Source organism: Oculina patagonica, chromosome 6 (genome assembly GCF_052425735.1).
Source record: "Oculina patagonica isolate OP01 chromosome 6, crgOcupat, whole genome shotgun sequence".
Taxonomy (NCBI): domain Eukaryota; kingdom Metazoa; phylum Cnidaria; class Anthozoa; order Scleractinia; family Oculinidae; genus Oculina; species Oculina patagonica.
This window is the reverse complement of record NC_135763.1, coordinates 29476428-29500088: the sequence shown is the minus strand read 5'-3', so window position 1 is coordinate 29500088 and position 23661 is coordinate 29476428. Positions and strand designations below refer to the sequence as shown.

Genomic DNA, 23661 nt, shown 5'->3' with positions numbered 1-23661 from the left:
TCCCCCCTGGATGGGATGCTAGTCCATCGCAGCGTTACCCCCAGCAGAAAAATATTATTATTAAATTCGCCGGTACCCATTTATACACCTGGGTGGAGAGAGGCACTGTGAGAGTAAAGTGTCTTGCCCAAGAACACAACGCTGCGCCCCGATCGCGAACATTTATGATAAAGGCAGTTAATAAATCTTTTACCCAGAAAGTGTTTTGTTTGTTCTAGTACAGGGGCACTACAATGCCCTTTTCTTGTTTTTTATTCCCGGATGTGAAAAGAAAATTTTGGGTTAGTATTTGTAGTTTTTACCTGTAGTGATCTTTTTCAAAAAACTGAAGTTGAAACAAAAACAAGGACAATTGGGTACATGTACTTCAAATTTTTTATTGAGTTGTCTACATGGCAAGCTAACTTTGTTTCATCGTGCAAAGTGAGGTAAGTCCAAGTTGTTCTGAGGTGTCAACCTGAATAAGAAATAATAACATTGTTATGATAAAAGTACTTGTATGTTTTTTTAACAAAGAAAATCAAGACAAAAATATGTAAAAAAACGTTTGGATAAACGTCTGTGATCTAACTTTTTACTGTGACATCATAATAACTTGTCATTAAGAAATCATAGTAAAAAATGGCAACAATAATTCACAAAAAATCCAAAACGAAACTTAGTAATAACGGTCGAAAACATTGTGCTTTAAAAGTTTGAGAGTTTTTTAAAAATATTCTTTTGAACTTTTATATTTTAAATATGCTATTTAAAGTCAATTTGGATTTGTAAGAAATGCCTGGGAGTGAAATTAGGACCTGCAAATAAAATAGCTGTATAAAAAACAAACATGTGCTACCCTTTATGCACTTTTTTTTAGTCCGCAATATCAAGCGGCTGGCACACATTCAACCTCCCCGTAACGCGTGAGGAATGTGATTTGATGCCTCCGCGATCTACTGAGCCTGGTTCTGGCTGCTTCTAGGCCAGAGCAATTTTTCGTACGTTATCTACATGAGTCATGAATAACAATACTCAAGGCAGAATATTTTACTATTCATTTCCAGTAAAATTCCAAAGACATTGCCCTGAATTCCTCTTTTCTCTTAGTTGTTTTCTTTTCGTTTTCCTTACTTGTATCCATTGCAAACAGATTGGCTTACAAATTAAGAGGCAGTCGCCATAATTCCGGTCTGCCGATTTTCGGATCAGTAACATAATTGCCTTCAAACTTTGCCCACGAGTCTATCTTAATTCAAAAGCAAATGAAATCACCCTAGTTTTTGCAAATATCGCAAAATAATTTTTTTATGAATTTTTTTCGATTGGACCGCGACTGGCCTATTTTTAGCAATGGCGACAAGTGAAAAATAGGAAAATTGTCGAGTTCACCGCTTCAAAATTATAAATTATTAGGAATTGTTATACCTTTCCTGGATTAAATTGGACCTTTATTTGTACAAAGCACACAATTTCGGTTCGTCTAAAAGAAACTTACAATACGAAATAATTTTTTGTTTGCAGCCTACTTCGCCATAAACGCCAACAGCTCAAAAATGCACATTTTCAACGGGCCATTGCGCAAAAGTCCAACTACTTCCGCGTAATATTTATATCCATACCAACTAAAAAGAAGTCAAAGAGCATAGAAATGTAAAAATATGTTGTGGTTTAAGCGAATTTTTAGCGCAGCCATGCAGCAACTTTGCTGTTGTTGCGAGCATGTTTATTTACATTGACACAAGAAAGTCGCTCACGCGAAACGAATTTAGCATGAATAACACAATATTTCGCAAACGTCCTAGCTTTAACAAAACTTTGAAATAACAGCTGACACAACAAAACATCATTTAAGACCCGAAAACCTCACCAGCTAGTCAAAAATATATATACTGTCGCCTACCTGCAAGACAACCGCACAAGGTCAAGTCCGCCATGTAATTAGATTTCGCATTCCTTTCTAGTTTTCGTCGAGCATAGTATTCGCTGAAATTTTCGAATTGAAACCATTGCCCATAAAACACTTTGCACAAACCATATGATTCCGATAATCTGAACAAATGAAGGAAAGTAGCGGGCAGCACCACCGAAGAAATTAACCGAACACAATACATCGGCTTGAACGCGAACGTTGATTTGAAAGTTGTGTCACGCAATCTAATCTAACCACGTTATGTGCCAACTGAAGAAATAATTCTCCAAGAGTCAATAATTGACTGTACAAAATTTTAAATATTGTTTCACGCTGTCCGGAGCCTGATGTTGTGCTGTCTTCGTGTGCACCATTTTGGTGAGTTTAATTGAAGCCAAGCGTGCATTATTTACCTAGGTTGTTTTGATTTTCTGTTTTCGACCACTTCCGGTATATCTTCCTTTCTTGATGTTTCCATCTGTAAAATTTTTAGTTCACTTTTCAAATACAAAAAACTCACTTTAGTAAAATGATATATAGTTTCTGTTAAGTTGTAAAAAATTATGTAAATGATAAAGATAAGCGGATGATCAGGAATGAAAAAAGCAGAAACAAAAAGAGGCCTATAAAAACCCGCCGCCATCCAGCACATGTCAATCATACTTTGTCTTGTTCTTGTGAAGTTTTCACATTTTCCAACAAAATGGAGGAGTTGTGCTTTCTGTCATACACTTCGAAGTACAAAGGTAGTTGTGGTAATTCAAGGGGAATAACCGAGCCCGTTCGCCTTGGAGATTGTAATGATTCCGTAGTCAGGCCCGTAGCCTGGTTTTTGCCCGGGTAGGTTCGTTTTCTCTTAAAGCGGACCAAACAGTTGTAGACTGAACATTTGCTTAGTAATTTTTTCTCTTTATTCACTTTAGCAGTGCACACAAAATGCTATCAGGGGCGTTACAAAGCCAGCTTTGAAGAGCTGTAGACTAAAGGGCGCGCGGAAGGGAGAGTTCAGGGACTGGACTATAGACCTGGTTAACTGGCCCGTAAGGGCCGCCGTTTTCGAGGATCCAACAGGGGGTACGCTTCCATGGGGATTTTTTTTTTTACTTTATGGCGATTTTTCTTGTATTTTGGAAGCACATAAAGTCTAAGATTTCACAACAGAGGATTGCACTTAGTATTTTCACTCATTCCTATATAAACGAGCTTTTCTTTAACGCCACATAACATTGTACGTGTTTGCATTGGTCCGGAGCCAGTTTTCACTTGCGCGATGAGCCTTGATCTCATCGCGAAAGGGTAGAGATATGTGATCCGTTGCCAGTAGATATTGCCTTTCATTTTAACTTGAATAAAGCTCCAGCCTGAACTGAAAAAATACGATACTGAAAAATTTGTATGCCCTAGAGTACTAGCCTATATGCTGGCCAAGCCATTACCACCGATACGTATCAGAGTTAATTGTCTACGGGGTGTAAGTGAGCTAAACAGCCTACTTTCATTCGCGTCAAGGTGCACAGGGGTATCATAGTGGATGCATAGAAGAGCAAGGTTAGACAAGCGACTTTCCCCATCGATGCTCGCATTCAGTTGCTACAGCATGCAGATGTCGATGGCTTTAAAAATGAGACTTTTGTATACTAGAATTAAATTATATTTTAAGCGTTTTGCTTAAGCCTACCCTTCCGAATTCTCAGAACTTGTTGAAATTTGTTAAACGGGCTGCAATATAATTATATTCAAATCAGTGGAATCAATATGAGATGCAGTTGTGTCACGATCTGCCTTTGGTTCTAGTCTGAAAACTGAAAAAGAGGGGAATACAGGTGAAAGGTTTACTAGTTTATTATGTTATTTTTGTTGAAAGTAAATTCACTCCTGAATACAAATAACGTCAGTGAAAATTCTACGGGCCTGATAGTTAACCACTTAACTTCGTGCCATTCTTATAGATTCTATTTTAGTTTTCTTTTATCTCTTATTTTAGTGGAACATCTGTAAACTAGCTATTCTAAGCTAAGCATGTTTCCCTCTTTAAATAAAGTATGTATTGTATATCTGTCTGGATTTGACAAAACGTGGACTCCGGGATCCGTCACCGACCCCGTGGGCAGCTAGCTGGGGCCATGACCTAACAGCCCTAGGGAGCCCTGGGTCAGCTGTTGAATTGCAATCCGGCTGGGGGGGGGGGGGGTGGCTAAAGTCAGGTTTTTGGCTTGTTTTCTGCAAAGACTTTGCTTGGAAATGTGGTCAGGACTGCTCCTGGCTTTTGTTTTTTGGGGGGCTGGCTCAGAAGCCTTGAGACCTCTGAGTGCTCAGCTGTGACCGGGCATGGGAAGGCTTCCTAGCAGTGCCCCTGGGCTCTCTGAAATCCACAGGGGGAAGGGAGGGGAGGGCTAAGAGAGTTGCTGGCCCCAGGCAGTTCCTGGGGCCTTGTTTTCTTAAATCAGGACAGATATTGTATTGTATTTGACGCGGGAAATTTGACGGAACACGAACTTATTTTGGCCAGAGCCGGTGTTTTTGAATTGCCTCCATCAAAGGCAAGTAAAATGTTTATATGTCCTAAGCATCGTCATTCACTTGGGGAATACTGGAAAAAGCGCAGGCCATGCCAGTATCCAACCCACCGCGGTTGTAAGAAAGCCATCAAAAGCAGAGATGTTATAAATGTTCGGATGCCAAAGGAGATTATGAAACTCCATGGATTGGTTGTCCCGATTTGATCAGGTTGGTAAACCTAGTTCACATTACATTCATATAAACGTGACAGAGATTTTGTTTTATTGGCCTCTGTACTCGCTCGCCTTCGCGTAAAAAAGAGACATTATACAGAACACTCAGTTTCAGTATTTTCTTGTTAAGGAACAATGTGTGCCACACCGTAAACACACCACATATCAAATAAACATTTTTAACCATTTCTGATGTAAATAGAGCTTAAACAACTGCAATTTACAGTGAAGTTTCCCTTCATGCGCGAGCGACCTAAACCCCCCCCCCCCTCCCCCCAACACACACACGTGCACACACATATACCGGAAGTGGTCGAAATCAGAAAATCAAAACAACCTACGTAGAAACTCTACGTAAATAATGCACGCTTGGCTTCAATATAAACTCACCAAAATGGTGCACACGAAGACAGCACAACATCAGGCTCCGGACAGCGTGAAACAATATTTAAAATTTTGTACAGTCAATTATTGATTTCTTCAGTTGGCACATAACGTGGTTAGATTAGATTGCGTGACACAACTTTCAAATCAACGTTCGCGTTCAAGCCGATGTATTGTGTTCGGTTAATTTCTTCGGTGGTGCTGCCCGCTACTTTCCTTCATTTGTTCAGATTATCGGAATCATATGGTTTGTGCAAAGTGTTTTATGGGCAATGGTTTCAATTCGAAAATTTCAGCGAATACTATGCTCGACGAAAACTAGAAAGGAATGCGAAATCTAATTACATGGCGGACTTGACCTTGTGCGGTTGTCTTGCAGGTAGGCGACAGTATATATATTTTTGACTAGCTGGTGAGGTTTTCGGGTCTTAAATGATGTTTTGTTGTGTCAGCTGTTATTTCAAAGTTTTGTTAAGCTGGGACGTTTGCGAAATATTGTGTTATTCATGCTAAATTCGTTTCGCGTGAGCGACTTTCTTGTGTCAATGTAAATAAACATGCTCGCAACAACAGCAAAGTTGCTGCCTGGCTGCGCTAAAAATTCGCTTAAACCACAACATATTTTTACATTTCTATGCTCTTTGACTTCTTTTTAGTTGGTATGGATATAAATATTACGCGGAAGTAGTTGGACTTTTGCGCAATGGCCCGTTGAAAATGTGCATTTTTGAGCTGTTGGCGTTTATGGCGAAGTAGGCTGCAAACAAAAAATTATTTCGTATTGTAAGTTTCTTTTAAACGAACCGAAATTGTGTGCTTTGTACAAATAAAGGTCCAATTTAATCCAGGAAAAGTAAAACAATGCCTAATATTTTATAATTTTGAAGCGGTGAACTCGACAATTTTCCTATTTTTCACTTGTCGCCATTGCTAAAAATAGGCCAGTCGCGGTCCAATCGGAAAAAATTCATAAAAAAAATTATTTTGCGATATTTGCAGAAACTAAGGTGATTTCATTTGCTTTTGAATTAAGATAGACTCGTGGGCAAAGTTTGAAGGCAATTGTGTTACTGATCCGAAAATCGGCAGACCGGAATTATGGCGACTGCCTCTTAACTTCTTCCCTTATTTTTTATAATATACGATTTTTTTTTATAATAAACGAACCTGAGTGCACCAGACATTTAGCACAGTTTACATGTCTTCTTGCACTTCATCTTTACTATGACGTTTGAGCATTGCTTTGCGAAGAATGGACAGTATGGACTTCCGTCAATACAGACACCTCCACCACCGCCACCGCCTCCGCCTGCAACATTTGTCAAAATTGTTGTTTTTAGAAGAAATTTGTTATTAAATTGTTCAAATATATCGTTGATTGTTGAACGATCAAAACATTCCTTGTTGCAAACTAAAAGTTGTTGTTCATTTTTCAAAAATATCAAATATATCAATGATAACGTTAGGAATGCGGTCAGAAAAAGAACAAACAACTGAAATACTTATCACTTAATTTACTAAACAATAGAAAAACAGTAAAAATTCATAGAGGTAATTAAGTCTTCAACCAAAAATTACTTTAAATTTAGAACCACCTGAATTTCTTCACTTACATGCTCCACATTTCTTCGGGCATTTTGCTTTGATCTGGGGTATCGTACAATACCGACTAGAGATTCGTGAGCACAACGGAGAACCGTCAACACATTCTGTGAATATCATGCAGTAAAAAACAGTTTTACTTAAATTGGTTATATAACGTCAACGTAAATTGTAAAATAAAGTGGCGGTACGTCGTGAAATTTTAGGCTTGTAAGTTAATAAAAACTTCAACGATAAACGACCATTTTGTCCTAAAATATGACATTTTCGGTGTTTCGAATGCACTCAATTATATAATTATTTCATCGAGTTACGAAGCTTGACTTTACGTGGTTTTATTTTTCATTTATTTATCTTGGTTATAGGGGCATAGTTAATATAGGGAAATGGTTAGGAAGCCCGGAAAACATCAAAGGAGCAAACAAAGAGACCAAGATTTATGTTGGAAGGTCCACGACCCTGCACATCTTTTGTTTTGCGCTCATACACTATGCATGCATGAATTACGTAATCGCAATGTTTTTATTGGTTAGTTATATGAACACACGTAACCACCTATTGTATTTTGTCAGGTTTTGTGCAGGATCAACCCCCAAAACAGCGAACAAAAACATACAACAAAGAACTTTCTCGAGATTCCTAACCATTTCCCTCTATTAACTATGATCTGGGACTCTGCTGTAAAAACACTTTATTTAATTCAATTTTTAATAATTTTATTCAGTTGTTGGCTGTGGTCACATCAACGTTGCTAACTAAAATAGTTCGTGACAGCTATACAATGTAAACATGGCTGACAGGAGAAAAATGCGTCTGGTTATTGCTTTTTGTTTCAGATCATTTTGCGGAAAAGCGTTGTCGAATGTTTAGAAATAAAGTGAAACATTCACGGAAAACTTGACTCTGCAGAATGCAAAGTTTGTTGCTTGTTGCTCCCAGCGCCGTTATTTTTTATACTTGTTTTTGGATTTGAATATATGTGTTCTTCCCGTAGGTGCAATTGCAAACAAAAAGTCAAATACGAATTCTGATCGGTTGTTTGTTTGAAACTGATTGAGGTTAAACTCATGAATCCTTCCAAGGTATAACTTTAGTAAGTTTGTACTGTCTTGAATCATCATGGCCTATTTACTGAAATAGCTGACCAAAGTTATCTCGGCCTTAACTTTAGTTGGTAGCCATGGTGTGACCGCGGCCATTATCTTTTGGTTTGGTGGGTCGGTCTTTTACTTTCTGTAGAAGTTTACAATTTTTTCTTTAATAGATTATCACTGATGTTACCTCCGCCGCCTCCGCCACCTCCTCCCCCACCGCCTCCGCCGCCGCCGCCGCCTCCACCTCCGCCTCCTAAAACGTAAAAAAAGGTTTAACTTATCTTGACATCTTTTTTTTGGCACTGAACAATATTGCTGCCCATTTAATTTTTGAGGGGTTCTTTGGCTTCGACAAAAATACGCATCACACTTAGCTGGCCACAGCTAGTGGTATCTTAAACATCAAGAAATGTTGTTAAGACGGAATCCACTAGGAAGTCGAGTAATATTTATTAAAGTTGGACAAAAATCGATTTCCAGAATAATTTAAATCCTATTGCGTTATTTCCTACCCTTAATAAAAGGTAAAGATGTAAGTAATTATCCGTGACAACACCAACAACAATTTCTTATCAGAGTCTGAGAAAATGAATTTCAAAGTTCACAAGGTATAGGAAAAATCTCACGTGTAGCCATTTTGTAAATTCGTCTTAAGGTGGCTCAACTGGATTTTTTAGGGGTAACACCGCTCAAATTTGAGAATTGACTACGTCGCCATTAACAGTGCTATCGAAAAACGATCACCACAGTTGTATCAGATAAAGATGAAATTTTTTATGACCAGTGTTATATTGACATCGGAGTTGCCATAGCGACGAAATGACGTCATTACGTTTTTTACTTTCGCTCGTATTGCTCGGCACCAGGAGATTTTTTCGGAAATCGCTCAAAGGAGCTTGTACCACACACAGCTGCCTCGATGTTGGCAAAGTTTGAACAAATTCTATGAGAGCGTTTTCGAAATATTTGGGGATGAAGTTTTCGGGCCTATAAATACAGTCAAAAACATACTAACGAGAAAATGGGGCAATATCTAAAGAAAACGACGCGCCTGTGAATTGCAATTCCATCTTATAGTAGTTTGATTCCATTTAAAATCGTGTTTAAAATAGTGGTGGGGATTGCTTTGGTCGATTGCGAGAAAAAAGAATTTGATGAGCGTGCGTTCAGGTGCGCTTGTTGCCATTTTTGTTTATAATTTGGTCTATGCCTACATAAAAGATAATAAATTAAAAACCGCTCGATGAATTCTTTTTAAAATTTGACAAACACGAGGTTTGTCATCAATTGATATAGCTTGCAAGTTTCAAGCTCATTGAAAACATAAAATTGGGCTTCCCATGTACTGATTTTTTTCTCGAAGATTTCGTGTTTACAAGCAAGTGTCCTCATTATTCACGGGTATTGTTTTCAAGTGTCATATCTACGTGCACCACTCCAGCAAAAAAAATTCATTTGCATTAAACAGAATGCTCGATTGCTTTCCGAAAATTTTTCCGAAGCATACTAATCTGCGTTGGGGTGAGAATAGCAATGACAATATATGCAGAATAATAGCTTTCGTTTTCTGGACAGAGGCCCTTGACATCAATCGCCCGACAAATGCTGTTACAATTTCTTAAGCAATATAAGCATGTTTCGGAAAACTGTTCGGAAAGCAGTCGCGCGTCCTATTTAATGCACATGAATTTTTTTTTGCTGAAGTCGTGCACGTGGATATGAAACTTGAAAACAATACCCGTGAATAATGAGGACACTCGCTTGTAAACACGAAATCTGCGAGAAAAAATCAGTACATTGGAGGCCCAATTTTACTGCCTTAAATGTTTTTAATGAGCTTGAAACTTGCAAGCTATATCAATTGATGACAAACCTCGTGTTTGTCAAATTTTTAAAAAAAATCATCGAGCGGTTTTTAATTTATTATCACTTTTGTAGGCATAGACGAAATTATAAACAAAAATGGCAACAAGCGCACCTGAACGCTCGCTCGTCAAATTCTTTTTTCTCGCAATCGACCAAAACAATCCCCACCACTGTTTTACACACGATTTTAAATGGAATCAAACTACTATAAGATGAAATTGCAATTCACAGGCGCGTCGTTTTCTTCAGATATTACCCCATTTTCTCGTTAGTATGTTTTTGACTGTATTTATAGGCCCGAAAACTTCATCCACAAATATTTTGAAAACGCTCTCATAGAATTTGTTCAAACTTTGCCAACATCGAGGCAACTATGTGTGGTACAAGCTCCTTTGAGCGATTTTCGAAAAATCTCCTGGTGCCGAGTAATACGAGCGAAAGTAAAAAACGTAATGACGTCATTTCGTCGCTATGGCAACTCCGATGTCCATAAAACACTGGTCATAAAAAAATTTCATCTTTATCTAATACAACAGTGGTGATCGTTTTTCGATAGCATTGTTATTGGCGACGTAGTTAATTCTCAAACTTGAGCGGTGTTACCCCTTGAAAATCCAGTTGAGCCACCTTAAGCGATTCAGTGGAATTCAGCGGAACTTCAAAATGTGTTTTCGATGTGTGGTGTTGTTAGAAAAGATTTCTTTCGATAAGATATTTGAAGCAGTAACACAAAAGCTTGCAATCAGGTGTAAATAGTTTTGGTACATAATTTTGTCCAATAACTACTCGAAGTCCTGGCGGATTTCCTCTTAAATCAAACGCCTAAAATTTACTATATGTCAAAATGTAGTACGTACATCATGGTAACACACAATTTGAATTAAATCCTGTCCATAATTTTCCATTTTATCACTATTAACTACAGTACCTTCAATCACTCCTATAAAGGCTAATGAGGAGGCATTTAACAAAGAGCAACAAACAGCATTTGAATTACCTGACATCTTCTGGTTGATTCAGTCAATAAAACTGCTTACACGAGCGAACACTGTGTAATGATCGGTCCTGCAATCCCTATGTCCCCAGCTTACAGCACCTCTTAAGACAAATTTTCCTCCTTCATCGCAAACGAATGGTCCGCCACTGTCTCCCTAGTAACAGTTGTTACCGAAACAAAGAAAACTGTCAACTTTAAATTTAGAATGGCATGGCTATATGAACATCACATAGGCCTGTAGAAGGGGGCCAGGGAGGTGCCACTTCCTTCTTGGTGAGTCCAAAAGCATCCTACCATGGAAAATGGCCTTGAACTCCTAAGGCCTGACACATTTAGATATTTCTTCGACATGCTTTGAAACGCACATGTTGAAGTTAAAAAGGCCCGGCACATTTGAATTTGAATTGAATTGAATTGGAAAAAGGCCAATAAAAATGTTAAACATCTTGGAACTGCATTGAGCCGAGTAAAACGTATCACATTCAAATTCTTCTAATAGCGCGTGATAAATGAAATGCTAAAATTTGGTTTTCCATTAACTTCCACGCACACTCTATATAACAATGCTCAGGGTATTTCTCGATGTTTTTTGTTTGGAAACTATAGAGATTGTGCACAACAATGTTTTTAACTACCTGACATCCACCTTTGCCTTGACCCCCAGCGCACACCATCGACGTTTTGTCGACAGGAGCTAATTTCCCGTTGACACTGCTACAGGCACTGTGTTCAGCTACAGGAAGCATTGCCTGCTGGAGAGTGTCAGCGGCATTTCCACCCCCGACAGTTCTTCCCCAGCCTATTCAAATAAATAGATAAAGTTAAATTACACGAGGCAACACGTGATGACAAATTCGTGTGCCAGGGAACAAGGGAAGATGGGCATAAATCATTGAGAAAATGGAACAAAATAAATATATATCTCAGTACACTGGAACTAAAGCTGTAATTCTGATGTTTTAGGAAATAGAGATCACAAAGATCGATAAAATACTTCAAGGGAACAAGGGAGCACAAGGGAAATTGTTTTGGGAACAAGGGAAGATGGAACCTCCTTGGAGGGGCTCCATTTTCACATTGCTGTCAAATGCGAAATCGCTTGCCTAATACTGGTATTGCCCACCAATGACGTCACTTACATTAAACGAGTGAATGTCCTTATCCAAGTCAATGCCAATTCTAATAGGAGTCTCAAGACATGGTCTGAAGCAACCGTTTAAATCAAACTCTATTGCTTTTTTAGTCTTCTTTTATCCAAGGGCAAACGGGGAATTTAGCTAAAGACCTGTCAGGTACCTGTAATGTAGCATTGTGTTCCAGCGGCGACCTGGCTCCCTGAATCTGGCAAACACACCGTGCTAACTTTGTCGCTAGCTGCAATGGGCTGTTCCAGTTGCAGAAGAGCGATGTCATTTTTTAGATGCCTCATGCTGAATCCCTCGTGTTTGAATAATTGTTTTAGGCGGAAGGTCTGCTGCACGGAAGTTGATCCAGTGCGACGATGGGCTCCTGCAATGAAATAGAAATTTAAGTTTAATTGAAATTAAGGCTAGACTTTTATCCTTAAGACACAAATAACTACTTCGACTATATTCTGCCCTATATCAAATGAGATATGCAATCGAGAAAAAAGTGAACAAGCTCAGGGCCGTACCAAGACCTTTGCCATAGACGAGGCAAGATCTTGCTAGTGGGTTCTGGGGGCAGGGCATCAAGAAAATTCTGAAATCTAGAAGCTAAGTATCTCTTTCAGAGACAATTTTCATGAGGTACTTCTTGACAAAAATCAATCCTATTCAACTGAGGATTATTTTCCCAACTAAACGTATTTTGTTATTAATTTTGGGAAAAATTTCAACAAGGCAAGTGCCTCGTCTTGCCTCTTGTTAGTTATGGTCCTGAATTAACGCTGCTGATAACTAACGATAACGTTGTAAACTGTAGGAACACATCCATAAAAATCACGAATGTTGTTTCGCTTCTTAATATATTTTTCTTTTCCACTTTTTTCGAGACCTAGAGGAAATATGAATGTGCAAAAGGGCAAAAACACAAAGGAAAGAAAAAAAACAATGGGAGTCGAACTTGATGATTCTTTCTTCACAAGCTTTGGTTGTGCAGAAATGTGTAATGCAAATTAGTAAAGACTTACCCACAACGACAGTGTAGCCACTTGGTCTCGGGTTTCGATCCACGCAGTGGGCCGCAGTGACGACCCAGTCATCCTTAATCAGTGATCCTCCACAGATGTGGCGACCGTTAACTCTGAGTGAAATCTGCCAGGGCCATGAGTGAGGCGAGGCATTTTCACCATTCACGACCCTGCTCGAAAATGGTTTATTTCCACAGCCTGAGGAATTATAAAAAGATAGCTTGTTCATTTATAACATGTTATATGAGTGCAGTCAGTGCAATGTACATATATCAGTGTCGTATATAGACTGAAGACGAAAGTCATAAAATAAATTCAAAATGTCGAACTCCGCGAAAGGTTTGTAATTTAATATGGCTTGCGCTAGCTATGCCATATGTTTCTATTAATTCGAAACAAAATTCTTGGACTTTCATTGTGTAATTGGGATAGTATAAGGATAGCATATACCAGTCCTGTTGAAAATTATATCAGTCGGACAATAAATAAGGAAGTTAAATAAAATTAAGTATCGGATTATTATTTTATTAAGCTTTTGTCCTACCTTTCGAGGATGAAACTCCAAGCAGCAGTAGTGCGACTCCAATCCAGAGATTCATCTTGAAAAAAATGATCTCCAAATGTGATGACAAGCTTCAACTTGCGTTTTTTTATACACCTCGGTGTTGTATTAGTTGTACAGCACCTGAACGCCCTGTTCAAATGTCTTTTCAACTCTTTTACAAAGGCTTATTTAAATTTAAGTTTAAAGTTTCCAATACGTGATGATTCAGACGACGAACCTAATTTTAGGCTTTTGTTACACCGGATCCTTTTATTTTTGTTTTATGTTGCCATAGACAAACAACCAAAAATTATAATTTTCCAAGGGAAGCTGAAAAAGACTGAGTCTAGACAATATTCCACGTGAAGATTTGCGTTTGTTTCCTGAAAGAAAGGAACCAAAAGTGTTCAAACAAAAGTCCCTCTACTAAAAACGCAGCAAGCCAAAGTTTGCGTTTGTTTTATAGAGTGTCGTTTTGTGTTTGTTTCAAATCTTTATTGCAATTTATGTTTTCTATAGGTGATGATTCAGATGACGCAGATTTATTTTAGGCTTTTGTTAATGCTTATCCTTAGTATTTTTGTTTTATGCCGCGGTGTTGGTTCAGGTTTTGCGGAACGGTTAAATGAAATCGAACAAAACTCAAATTTTGATCAATTGCGCAAATTGCAACGTTAACATCGTGTTTCTCAAGCAAATAAGGTGTTAAATCACCGTGCGGGAACTGCTCCACTGTGGAATAGTTTACGACTCGAAAGGCGTTCGACAGGTCTCGACAGATGTCTTAGCCGGTGTACATCTTGATCACACTGCCAAAATAAGATGTTTAATTTTTGTCTAAAAGATTCGGTCTTTGCCTTTAATGGATTAACACCTTTGACGCATTGTAGAAAATAAATGCCTGACTAAAAGAACTGTGTTTTCAGGGTATCTTGTTATATAAAAGAAAGACAAAAGTCAGAAATGTAAAATTCACTGAATAGGTATTAAGAACAGAAAAAATTCAGAGGCGTATTCCGGAAGATATTTTTTGATGATGGGCATCCGTTTCATAGCCCCTCATGCGACGCTTTTAGCAAAGGTGTTACTGATTAATACATTGTCACTCCTACAACAATTGGTTGTGCAAAAGACTTCGCTTTTCCTTTAATCTTAATTCACTTATTGACAACTTTTCTTCAAAAAATATAAAATGTCTTAAACTGCGAAGATATTTCGAGTAACACTTTTTTATATAAGAACCTGTTTTATAAGAAGGTCGAGGCTGAAAAAAGGGCAAATTTTAACAGCATCCCAAAAACGTGTCCAAGGATTTTCCTATTTGTTGTAAGTGACAAATATATGTAAGAATTGAATACATCTTGTCATCACTCATTGGTGACGTGAACATGTACATTTCCCTGAAATACCACTTTGTTGTTGAAATTTAAAAATAAAGAACATTTTAGGCGTAAATTTTCGAAAAAGCTAAGAACATTCAGCCTCGGCCGAAAATTAGACTTTCTTCAGTATATAAAAAGAGTGTACATTGTTACAATATCATTTTGAGAGAAACCTGTTGCAACGGAACTAACATTACAGGAACAAAATTTCACACCCACTGCGGTCTTACATTTCAAAGAACTTATATGATAGGTAATGAACGTTTATTCGTTTGTCTCACGATAGAATCGCTTTGAGATGTTGATCGCGACGTTTCGACTGCAATACTGCTAGTCTTCATCAGGCGATGAGGTCGATTGTTTACGCGTCGCTATGTATGCACGTTGGTTCGCTGTAATTGGTGCATTTCGATCCTCATTATTATTCCGACTAACAGATGGTGTTCCCTCATAGGTCCGCTTTGAAGTTGAACGGCTGTTATGCTTTCTGATCGTAGGTATCCATGCTTCAGGAATTTCAATTCCGCTATCTCTATTGATGTTATTAGAATGAAGTCTTATTTGGATAGCCTCTTTGACCCTGCGTGTGTATCGGTGAGGGTCACGATCGATAAACTTGACTTGATTCCATAAAGGAATATGCCCCGTTTCGTTTGCGTGCTCCGAAACTGCGGAGGTTTGTGTATGAGCAAGCCTTATGTCAGGGTTGTAACCAGGTATATGGGATCAGGGATCACAGCCTTGGGATCGGGATCACAGCCTCGGGATCGGGATCATGGACTCGGGATCCCGGGTCACAAGTCATGGGATCTGGATCCGCCAATCAGATGGGATCAGAATGGAATCAAGGATCAAATGTTGCCACATTTTGCGGATCAGGATTCAAAATTTAGAGCTTAAATTTGGGATCAGCAATGAAAAAATATACCTGGTTACGACCCTGTTATGTCTCTGTCGTGTTCTTTTATCCTGTCTTGCATCGCTCTCCCTGTTTCCCCTATATATACTTTGCCGCATTCACATGGAATTTTGTATACAACACCTTCTTGTTTGCCTGGTTCTATGGCGTCTTTCGGTCGTACTAAGTAAGACCGAAGAGTTGTGTCAGATTTAAAGACGGCGCGAACGCCTTGTTCTTGTAGGCAGCGGCGAAGAACCTCTGATACACCTTTAATATAGGGTAAAACCGCAGTAGTTTTAAATTCCTGCGTGGGTTCGATTTACTCGTTAATGCCGAAACTCTCAGCAACTGTTCTTTCGTTTCTTGAGGGAATTTTGATACATAAGAATTCTGGCTTGATTTTGCATCAATTTCCGTTATTTTCTGACTTTCTAAGAAAATGGTGAAATCCAAGATTGTAGATACAAGCTAATTTAATTCACTAGGATGATACTGTAAGTATCTTTGTTTTTTTAGTGATCTTAAAATCATCTTTTCGGGTCGCTCCAGACATTTGCTTCGCCGGGGGGGGGGGTGGGACCCTGCGTTGGACTAGCATCCCATTCAAGGGAAGGTAAACATATTCCTAGCCGCTTAATGCTACGGAAACCGGGATAAGCTCCGGCAGTGTGGGTTGCATGGCTCGTGGCTTCCTATTTTTAGTAAAAGGCACTGCATGTAAAGTAAAGTGTTCTAAATTCAAAACGGCGAAACATTGAAGACATGTCAATAAATATGTTCTTTTACTACTTTATTGATTTTCTAAATGGCTAACAAACTACGTTTTATCTTGTCCAGGGCATTTGGTTCAAGGTGTCTTGAAGAGCGTTGTTCAGTTCAAGCTCAACCTAAAATAAAATGTAACTTTTTTTAATCAGTGAAAAAGTAAGCTACTCATTTGTAACCGTTTATGGATAGAAGTTCTAGAGAGCAAAGCGTCCTACTTAACGAATGAATGAAATACTTTATTAAAGTGTCTGAAGTATTTAGCTTAAAAAAACTAATTGTGGACACTTAACTAGCAAGTAGGGGATAAAGAAATAAATGGCAGCGCGGAGGAAAATAGAACACCCCACATGGCAAATACCTGTATCCAATGTTTTTAAAAACACTTAAAATTACTTTTTATCGACATTATAGTTACTCTTTCGGCTATTTTTTCATCAATTCTATGGGATTGGATTTGGATTGTTTAAGCGAATACTTTTTCTGAAATTCGTGGTCGATTGGCTGTCAGACGAAAACGAATAAAACGTAGATATGCTCATCTCTAAGCTGCAAACGAATTCACTAAATCATTATTAATTCCAACAAGCATATTTATAATTATAATTATGGTTGTGGGTAAAATGAACTTTATGAAACTTAACATGACTGTCTTTACTTACACAGACGACATGTCTTGGGACAGGCCCTCCTAACATTGTTGTTGAACCTGCAGTGCTGGGCATAATAACGGCAGTTTGGGTCCCTATCTACACAGCCTAAGTAATAAAAAAACACATTTTAAAAGTTTTATCTGATTTATAGAAACGTCTTTGTATTAATAGTATTAGACAACGGTATTTAACGATGTAGTCTAATTGTTAAACATCATATTTTAGTGGAACCAATCAATGGCTCATTTTTCAATATGGCGGTCCCAATAGCGCGTAAGATATTCTAAATAATCTGAGCTCTGTGGATCTGTTTTCGCATTAAAAAAGCCAAAAGGGCATCTTCAAATAAATTGGCGTTTCTTGTAATCAGGAAAGATATCAGACATTATCACTAAACCCTTCAAGAGGAGCTAGGAGCGAATTTACTGAGTTTTCTAGTCTGATTTATATTTTGGCGCTGATTTTTACCGGGTGCTATGTTTTTTCAGAAAGGGGCTGGAAACTAGCATGTAGAAGAAAAACACTGGAAAAGAGTAAAAAAAAAAAAATGACGTTCGATTGTGGCTTTCATAATCAATTCCTCGATTGTTTTCTTGCCCTTGTAACGAATCTTTGCATTCCAGGATGGCTTCATATGGCTAGATAATTCTTCGATTTTACAGCTGTTCTGGAAGTACGTATCTTGTCGGCATGAAATGAGCTTTCTACCAGCGATTTCGAAGCTTGAAACTGTGTTGTATTTGAACTGAAACAAGTCGGAGTAAACGGACTTGTTCGAAGATTGTTCTTCAAATCAACATATAAGCATTTGTCGTGGATTTCACCATTTAGGAGATGCGTGGCGACAAGAGCCATACATAAGTAGGCTAATGGCTTTTCAGTTGTTTTTAATGTTAGATGCATGATCGACTCAGAACATATATCGAGTCGGAGCTAAGGAAACTCTAAGCTCGTATTTGTTTATTTTAAAAATTCTACGATTTCCCGAACATTTTCTTACACGATTTTGGCGCCATTGACGAGTACTGGGCAAGCACGTCCGCCATTTTGTTCCAAGTTTCTTGCAATGGACTCGTACAATAGGCTTTTATTTATTAAAGCAGAAACCCATCAGGGTTGAAACGTGTAACTCTCTATGATTCGTATTGTACAAAGCGTTTGCACATTAAGTACCATATTTTTTTTTCTAAAAATCACAAGAAACAATTTATTATTGAAAATTGCAATGGTATTTGAATGAAATACACAGCGCGCTAGCTTGCGCACGATGTCGTAATCATGTTTTTGCACAAGCTTGGTTAAAAAAAGATAAATGTGGATAAATTCTCCTGTTTCTACATCATTAAGTAGTCTGGAGAACTTCACTTGGATACACGTGATGTATTTATTTAGTTTATGTAAGAAATTTACGGAATTCAAGTAACTTCGATTCCAAATATGGTACTTGGCAAAACCGAATATTCAAACACTATGAACGCGCGTTACACGTTTCAAATCCCTATGAGTTTCTGATTAAAGTTATCGTAATTTCATGTAGGTATTTTTGGCTGTAATAGACCCGTTTTGATTGGAAATTAACTAAAATAAAATAAATTATTAATTCATTGCTTAGCCTCGATGTGATTTCCTTTGTTAACTTACTTCCTCCTCCCCCACCGCCGCCACCGCCACCGCCACCGCCACCCCCTAGAAAAAGAAAATAAACAAAAAAAATGTCTCTCTTTGCTCCATGGTTAATATCATTTGCAAAATACATTTGTACCTTGATTTATTACAGTAGAACCCCGGTAACTCGAACTCGGATAACGCGTCGAAACCCCCGCTAACTCGAACTAAATTTCGTTCCTCTGATTCAAAATTTGGGTCAAATTTACCCCGATAACTCAAATTCCGGTTCTTGCAACTCTTCACGGTTGTCCATTGATTAAAGCAACGAACAGATCACGAATTTGACAGCCATTTTCCACTCCTATCATAAAGATTCATGATCGTGTAAAATTTTTGACGAGATAACTTCAATTTGTAATGTACTGCATACGGAAGTGCTGAAAAATCAGTAAATTATCAATTATTAACTTGGTAAATTAAATATTCAATCGATCACGGTAACTCGAAACCCAGCTAACTCGAACTATTTTTCCTTTTTCTTCAGATTTCGAGTTACCGGGGTTCTACTGTAAATGAATTAAACTTAATGAAAATTAAGCATATGTAAGAAATTCATAAGTTTTACCCTTAATAATGCACTGATCTCAAATTTATGTTGTTTGGACCTTCAACCTTCCCTCTTCACTTTTTGTCAGTTTACTCCAGTTTCCAACTCGCCGTTTACACCTAACTTTTCACGGCTATTGTCATACATTAAACAAAGCTTTAGCGCCGGTTAACATTGACTAAACTCGGGAAGTTGTGCACACAGTTAAGATCTTTAGCCACATCAATTAAGACGAGGACCTAGACTTTACGACTGATTTGAAGGCGGTCATAGCGATATTTGGCTTGAAGTTTACCGTAGCTAAAGACTTGTCATGAACCATATGTGGAACGTGCGCAATTAAGTATTTCTTGCTTTTGGTTTCGAATTCCTTAAAAATGATGCAATCCCATGTCGACGTAAGGCGTTTTTTCTCAGTTCATTTGAGACCACGCATAGATTAAGAAAGCTTCAGATCAGCAATTAGATTGTTTTCATTATATGTCATTTGTCATTTGTTGTAAACGATTTAATTAAATTGGTGGAATTCATGATCCATAAAAAGACATCTATAAGGGTATTTGGGTTTATTGTACTTATAAAAGGTACAGCGCAATGACTGAATAACTCTATAACAATTGAATTTTTCAGTGGAATAGTTTGAAATAATTTTTTGTTTACATGCGAGATTTTTTGTATTATATTTTTCCTGGAGCGTGTTTAAACGAAATAGTTCACTGTTAACCGTACATTAACTAGATTTTATACTGGAAAAATTGTAATTACCCTCGGACGTACAAAGGGGGATGCAACCCACCAGTGGATTTATTCTAGATGGTCAAACTCTTAGTAGCTGTTCTTATTGTCCCACAAAATTGAGTCATCTTGAAGAGTAAGCTAAGAGATTTCTACTGCCTTAATAGAACGCAATGGCCCTTTTTCTCCGAGAGGAGAGTTACGATTAAGAAGAAGAATAGAACGCAAAGCTTAGGGCTCCATCGCCCGATCCCCACCCCCCCCCACACACACACAACCCCAACCCGCCCTTGTATCACAGTGGAGGTACAGTATATTAATTTACGTGTACGTCAGAAGGTTAATATAGTGCTCCTTCAAAGTTGAATCCAACGTTCTGTAATCAGGAAGTACCTGACTTCTTCTGGTTGATCCATTCAATGAAACTGCTCACACGAGCGAACACTGTGTAATGATCGGTCCTGCATTCCGTATGTCCCCAGCTCACGGCACCTCGCAAGACCCATCGTCCACCCTCATTGCAAACAAATGGTCCACCACTGTCACCCTAGTAGCAATTATATGGAAAAAATAAATATGTTATAACATTTGTATTGTGAGACGTGACGATGGAGTACATGACAAAGTATTTGCTTCAAATCAGATTCCTAAAAATCTCTGAATTGTGCTGAATATATGTTGATCAGCTCTATGGTTAATAAGAGACTAGAATAAACTGGATTAAGTATCTTCAAGCATTTGGAGTTGAGGAGAAATAAACCGATATAATGTACGCTCATGTTCTAGGCGTATGTTTATTTTGAGTACTATTTAAACATAAACGAGCAAAGGAAAGTGACGTATGGATTTTGATCAAAAAACTCTTGTAAGGTTCTAAACGCTCCATTTTCACTGAAACATAATTTCACTGTGGCCTCAAAACAACTTTAAGTAAACCTCGTTTTTAGGACCATTATCGAATATCCATAACAAATGGAAAACACCCACATTATTTAAACCCTTCGCGCGCTTTCCTTAAGTTAAATTTTGTGATCAAAGAATCAAGCGATTTGGGCAAGCTGATGACAAAATGTGAACTTAAATCCTTTGCGTGCGATTCAAGATAAATACCATATTTATTCGATTAAGCGCCCTGAGCGCTTATTAAATCTTTGGACCCTGCGAGTGGGAACTTATTCGAGGGTGGGTGCTTTTTATATTTTCACCATTTTTAGCAAGTGTTTAGGTTATTTTTCAACAAAACAATGAATAATAATGAAACGTGAAGATATACCAACACAAAACTTTAACAGTTAACCGAAAGTTTTTCAAGAAAGTAGTACTTAGTCGATCTTAATCGTAATTTCTATAATAATCAACACTCCTCATGTGTATTCAATGGGTTTTTTCTATGAGGCAGGTAAGGCTGGGCGCTTATTAACTTTTCCTACTTAAAGGGTGGGCGCTTATTCGAGGTTGGGCGCTTAATCGAATAAATACGGTATGCTGTAATTACCTGGCATCCACTTCTCTATGTCACATTGCTGATTTTTGTCAGAGTTCTTTTGTTTACTGGAGATATTTCACAGCAATGTTCTACCTACCTGGCATCCACCTTTTCCTTGACCTCCAGCACACACCATCGACCTTTCATCAACAGGAACTAATCTTCCGTTCACTCTGCTGCAGGCACTGTGTTCAGCAACAGGTAGCATTGCCTCCTGGAGGGTGTCAGCGGCACTTTGCTGATCAGTTCCGACAGTTTTTCCCCAGCCTACAATAATTGGATCACCATGATCAAAAATGTATCAAGTAAAATTAGCTACGATGGTCGAGTGTCGATCGTTTAACCTTTAGAAATAGAGGCAACTATATCCATAGTAAACGCTTCCAAATACAAGAACAGCTTCGGTTGCGCTTTTCGCAAAACAAAACAACTACGTAAAAAATACAGGACATGGATAATGTAGCAGAAATATTCTGTCAGGAAACGTCACCCGAAAAAGTATAAGCGCGCTCAAGGCGATGTACTCGCTGCAAAATGTCCGTCCTGCATGCCCCATGTAAATGTAAATGGTGATAAGTTACCAGTTATGTAACACTGTGTTCCCGCCGAAATCCTGCTTCCTGACGCTGGTAAGCATACGTGGCTCACTTGTGAGCTCGGTGTGATGGATCCATCCAGCTGAAGAAGTGCTATATCGTTACGAAGCTGCCTCATGTTGAAACTCTCATGTTTGAACAGTTGTCTTAAGCGGAAGGTCTGCTGCACAGCCGTTGTTCCAGTCCGGCGATGGGCACCTGTGAGTGGGTAAAGTAAAATATAGCAAATCCGCTACTAGTTTAGATAACTAAATGCAAGTTACATAAAAAGAGTGCCAAAACGTTTTAGTCGAGATCAAGGCTTACTATAAAATGCGGTAAGATTTATCTTACCGATCTTTGCTTTGTGTAAGATCAGTTCAGTCTCTTTGAATTGCACTTCACGGAGACGCATGGAAATTCATAAAACATCTGAGGTGTTCTTCAAAGCGTTTTCTCCCCAAAGAAAGGTTGCAATGTTTTTCATGGGTAAAGTTGCCTACTACTTATTTCAGAACAGTTTAGACAAAAAAATGCATATTAAAGTCCCTTTAATACATGCGTTCTGGATCTAAGCTCAAACAGAAAGCGTTCGCCGGTTCCTGCAAAGCATTCAACATTAACCTAAAAAACTTACAAGGGAAACATACCCACAACGACAGTATAGCCACTTGGTCTCGGGTTTCGTTCCACACAGTGGGCCGCAGTGACGACCCACTGGTTGTCAATCAGTGATCCTCCACAGATGTGGCGACCGTTGACTCTAAGAGAAATTTGCCAGGGCCATGAGTGCTGCTGGGCATTTTCACCATTCACGACCCTGCTTGTGAATGGACGATTTCCACAACCTGTTAAATAAGAAAAGAAATCATGACATTGCAAGGGGAAGCCTCCAGCCCAAGGCCGCGGAAAGAACACTAAAATGAACCGTTAGATCGGACGAAAACTATTGCATGTGTGTGAGATTTATAGAGGTCGGTATCTCAAACTGAGTTTCCAAGATACGACCCCCGATGAAAGTTAAATTTAGCAAAAAATGAAGAGTCTTAGGTCGGTAATGATACATTAAATAAAAACCCACAATTTAAATGGACTCTCTTACCTTGGGAGTGTGAAACTCCAAGCAGCAAAAGCACGACTCCGATCCAAAGATTCATCTTGAAGAAACGAACTTCAATGTTGTAGCAAGTTCAGGGTGACACTTGTTTTATAGACCGCTGTGTCGTATTAGCTGCAGCTCACCGGGGCATTTTCTTCAAATAATGCGATCGCACCATTTGTATAAAGTTATAAATTTTTAATTATAGTTCATGCTGCTTGCTGATTCAGATGTCTGGAAACTTTTTTCACCTGGATATGAGCTTTTATAAAACCCATTATTTCGTTTTCCATTTATTACTCTGCAGGAAATCAATAAAATTGGAATGCTTGTGCCGTTTACTATTTGGCAGCTGAACGCCCGACTAAATACCGTCTGCTGGGTTCTGCGTCAAGGTCTCGAATGAAAGAAAGTCAAATTATTTAAACAACCGTATGGAAACTCTTCCTTTTTTTTACAAGGCTGTATCTTCAGCTGGATCGTACCTTCTATATATATTTTTTAATTTAAACCGTGAGCTCCCTCTTTACATGACATAGTTATAACTTGATGAATCAGATGCCTGGAAACCTTTTTAATCTGTATTTA

The 23661-nt window shown here is 38.4% G+C and overlaps 1 protein-coding gene and 1 pseudogene across 3 annotated transcripts; both read right to left on the bottom strand.

Moving 5' to 3' along the window:
- Window positions 1–357: 357 nt before the first annotated feature.
- LOC144658231 (chymotrypsinogen A-like) lies at window positions 358–13365 on the bottom strand (annotated as a pseudogene). Its single transcript, XR_013571656.1, has 9 exons — window positions 13263–13365; window positions 12719–12916; window positions 11863–12075; window positions 11202–11365; window positions 10567–10720; window positions 7891–7956; window positions 6621–6716; window positions 6175–6316; window positions 358–457 (listed from the first exon to the last, which is right to left on the bottom strand). The product of XR_013571656.1 is annotated as a chymotrypsinogen A-like (transcript).
- Window positions 13366–16318: 2953 nt separating this feature from the next.
- Window positions 16319–23224, bottom strand: LOC144658275 (chymotrypsinogen A-like). 2 transcript variants are annotated; one of them, XM_078518679.1, is made up of 8 exons: window positions 23077–23224; window positions 22625–22822; window positions 21981–22193; window positions 21497–21666; window positions 20307–20460; window positions 18605–18649; window positions 16973–17068; window positions 16319–16432 (listed from the first exon to the last, which is right to left on the bottom strand). In XM_078518679.1, exons 1-8 carry the CDS (start codon window positions 23129–23131, stop codon window positions 16428–16430), a joined length of 936 nt encoding a protein of 311 aa, XP_078374805.1. In that variant the 5' UTR covers window positions 23132–23224; the 3' UTR covers window positions 16319–16427. The 2 variants fall into 2 exon arrangements, with proteins under 2 accessions (XP_078374805.1, XP_078374806.1); XM_078518680.1 differs by lacking the exon at window positions 18605–18649.
- Between the last annotated feature and the right edge of the window lie 437 nt (window positions 23225–23661).